Source organism: Nelumbo nucifera, chromosome 4, assembly GCF_055504915.1.
Source record: "Nelumbo nucifera cultivar China Antique chromosome 4, China Antique-T2T, whole genome shotgun sequence".
Lineage (NCBI taxonomy): Eukaryota > Viridiplantae > Streptophyta > Magnoliopsida > Proteales > Nelumbonaceae > Nelumbo > Nelumbo nucifera.
In genome coordinates, this window is record NC_142652.1 from 93,705,002 (window position 1) to 93,707,483 (window position 2,482).

The window sequence follows — 2,482 nt, forward strand, 5'->3', positions numbered from 1 at the left end:
TAACCCTTTTTGATAGGCTGCATCCCCTGTGAATAGACACAAGGTTGAAGGCACCCCTCTCTTTAATATAATTATTAACATCATCACTTAGGTTGCTTTATTCCTTTTAAAATTGTTCTAGGGGTATGCGCTTAAGGATAATAAACTTTTTTTTTTCTTTTGGTATTAAGTAGGATAGTAATTCACTGTTAATTAATCTCTTTTCACTTCTTTACTGATATATTTAACAACCTTGCTTTAATAAATTAATCTTTGGAATTTCTGTTAACCAGTGGTCTGTCAGTTCAGTACAACGGCTCGTTAGACATAGCCGTTACTGCCTTTCTTACCCTTTAAATATCAACTCCCTAGTCCCTCCCCCCTGCCCCCTATGCTCTCAGCCTTGCTCCACGGAACCCACAATTGACATTAACATTCTATTATCCTCTCTCTCAGCAATGGCTAAAGTTGCTCTCTCTCCTAACAATATTTTCCTTTTTGCGCTGCTTTTGTCCTTCAGCTCAGGTACTTGTCACTTCATGGGTTTCTGAGTTCATTTTTTTCACTTGATTTTGTACTCATTTCTTCCCTCTTTTTGGGATTTTCTTTGGGGTAGACTCAACTGTATGGAAAGATTTTCTTCGATTTGCCGAGTTTTTTTTTTTCTGAAAATGTGAACTGTGTCTGGTCTGCTAGTAAGATTTTCTATTTATATCTCAAGTGGACATTCGAGATTTATTTGTCTGAACTAGTTTTCCCAAAAAAATGAACCCTTGCTTCTACATATTTGAACTTTTTTTCTCCCATTGGATCATGAAATCGGAACTTGGTTAGAGAAACAAACAGAAGTTTACATAAATTTGAACTGGGTTATACTTGTTCTGTTTTACTTAAAAATCTTCCTCCAGCTTTCCTGCATTGCAGGTCATCCATTAGATCTGAACTGGGTTTTCCTTAATTTCATTTCTTCTTTTCATCTCTAAATGCACTAACCTTAAATCTGTGAGAGTCATGCTGTCGGTATCATGACTTTCATGTAATTCATGTGCTTACTTTTGAATCTGAAGTAGATTTAGCTAACTCTCCACTTTTTGTTAAATATTTAACTCAAATTTCCTGAATCAGAAAGGTTTCAGTCAATTTGATCTGGATTTAGAATACCCATTTCATTTTACATCAAAGTCTAGTCCTGGAATCAGTTCACTCTGAAGTTGGTTTGATGATCTGAGTTACAGTCTTTGAATCCATTCAGCTTCCACCCTGGCAAACAATTCTAATCTTTTTTCTTGTTTAATATTACAATTTATCTGTATGACCTATAATTCTTGAGATGTAGTACTGATCTGCCTGTATAAATTTTTGCAGGAGGAACCCTGAGACTAGTGAGCGGACAGGTAATCCAAAAAGCGCATTACAGAATAATGTTATACACTACAGTCACAGTGAAGGGAAAACTTCATCTCATTGAACTGACTACTGTACAATTCTCATGGTATTGCAGAAAACTTGGTGTGTGGCCAAGCCTTCATCAGATGATGCAACTCTCTTAGCAAACATCAACTATGCCTGCTCTCAGGTGGACTGCCGCATTATCCAAAGGGGGTGCCCTTGCTTCTTCCCAGATAATCTGATTAACCATGCTTCTGTTGCTATGAACCTCTACTACCAGTCCAGGGGCAAGAACAGGTGGAACTGTGACTTCAAGAACTCAGCACTCATTGTTACTACTGATCCAAGTAAGCCCTCTTTTCCAATAGTTGAAGAAGAAAATTCAGAAGTAACAGAACTATCAAATTGGTAGTTCTCTGCAAACTGTGTAAGAAATCTGCTTGCTGTAAATGTTATATGTTGATAGTTGGTACTAAAGGATTTGGGTTTTGCATTTTGCAGGTTATGGTAACTGCATTTATAACTAGAAAGTATGAATGAGAATCCCTGCAGAGGATTATTGAGTCCAGTTGTTTAAGCTGCTGCTTGAATATAAATTTATGTAAATGTGATGAATGCGAGGGTCTTCTGTTTCAGGAACATTCATTCTTCCTATGAATTCAGTATTTTGCAGAGAAACGATCTAATTTTGCATCTATTTTCCTTTTTTGTTGTTTCACTCTGTTTTTACTCTTGCCTCTCGGGTTGTCTTATTTAACCCCATAGTTACAAGGATTAAGTGGCTGTCTGCATCCCTACAAGGTGACTTCTGTGGAGAATGTGGAATTGAACAGCACATTCATTGTATTTGAGATTCCATTACACTTTATGCACTGGAGATGCCTCCTAGTGGGACACATTCTATCAACTTTTTCACAATGAACAGAATGAAGCTGCTCATTTCCGCACAAAAGAAAATGAATTGAGATTTGCTGTAGGTTAGCCTTTTCTTGTCATTTTTGCCATATCAGAGAATCATTGCATTCTTGTTAGAAGAATGGTTGCTCCTAGTGTGTGTGTGTGTGGGACTCATGCACACATTTTGATGGTTAGGACAAGATGAATTTGAATTGAA

General features: G+C 37.1%; 1 protein-coding gene across 1 annotated transcript; it reads left to right on the forward strand.

Moving 5' to 3' along the window:
- The first annotated feature begins 346 nt into the window (after positions 1 to 346).
- On the forward strand, positions 347 to 2,046 carry LOC104610542 (major pollen allergen Ole e 10-like). The gene is made up of 4 exons (XM_010277208.2): positions 347 to 504; positions 1,345 to 1,373; positions 1,481 to 1,715; positions 1,870 to 2,046. Exons 1-4 carry the CDS (start codon positions 438 to 440, stop codon positions 1,893 to 1,895), a joined length of 357 nt encoding a protein of 118 aa, XP_010275510.1. The 5' UTR covers positions 347 to 437; the 3' UTR covers positions 1,896 to 2,046.
- The last annotated feature ends 436 nt before the right edge of the window (positions 2,047 to 2,482 follow it).

Bases quoted from the DNA above. Each gene is read 5' to 3' on its own strand.
- LOC104610542 (XM_010277208.2), top strand. From the start codon at position 438: ATGGCTAAAGTTGCTCTCTCTCCTAACAATATTTTCCTTTTTGCGCTG. The intron at 505-1,344 runs GTACTTGTCACT...AAATTTTTGCAG, and splicing joins GCTTTTGTCCTTCAGCTCAG to GAGGAACCCTGAGACTAGTG. The intron at 1,374-1,480 runs GTAATCCAAAAA...ATGGTATTGCAG, and splicing joins TGAGACTAGTGAGCGGACAG to AAAACTTGGTGTGTGGCCAA.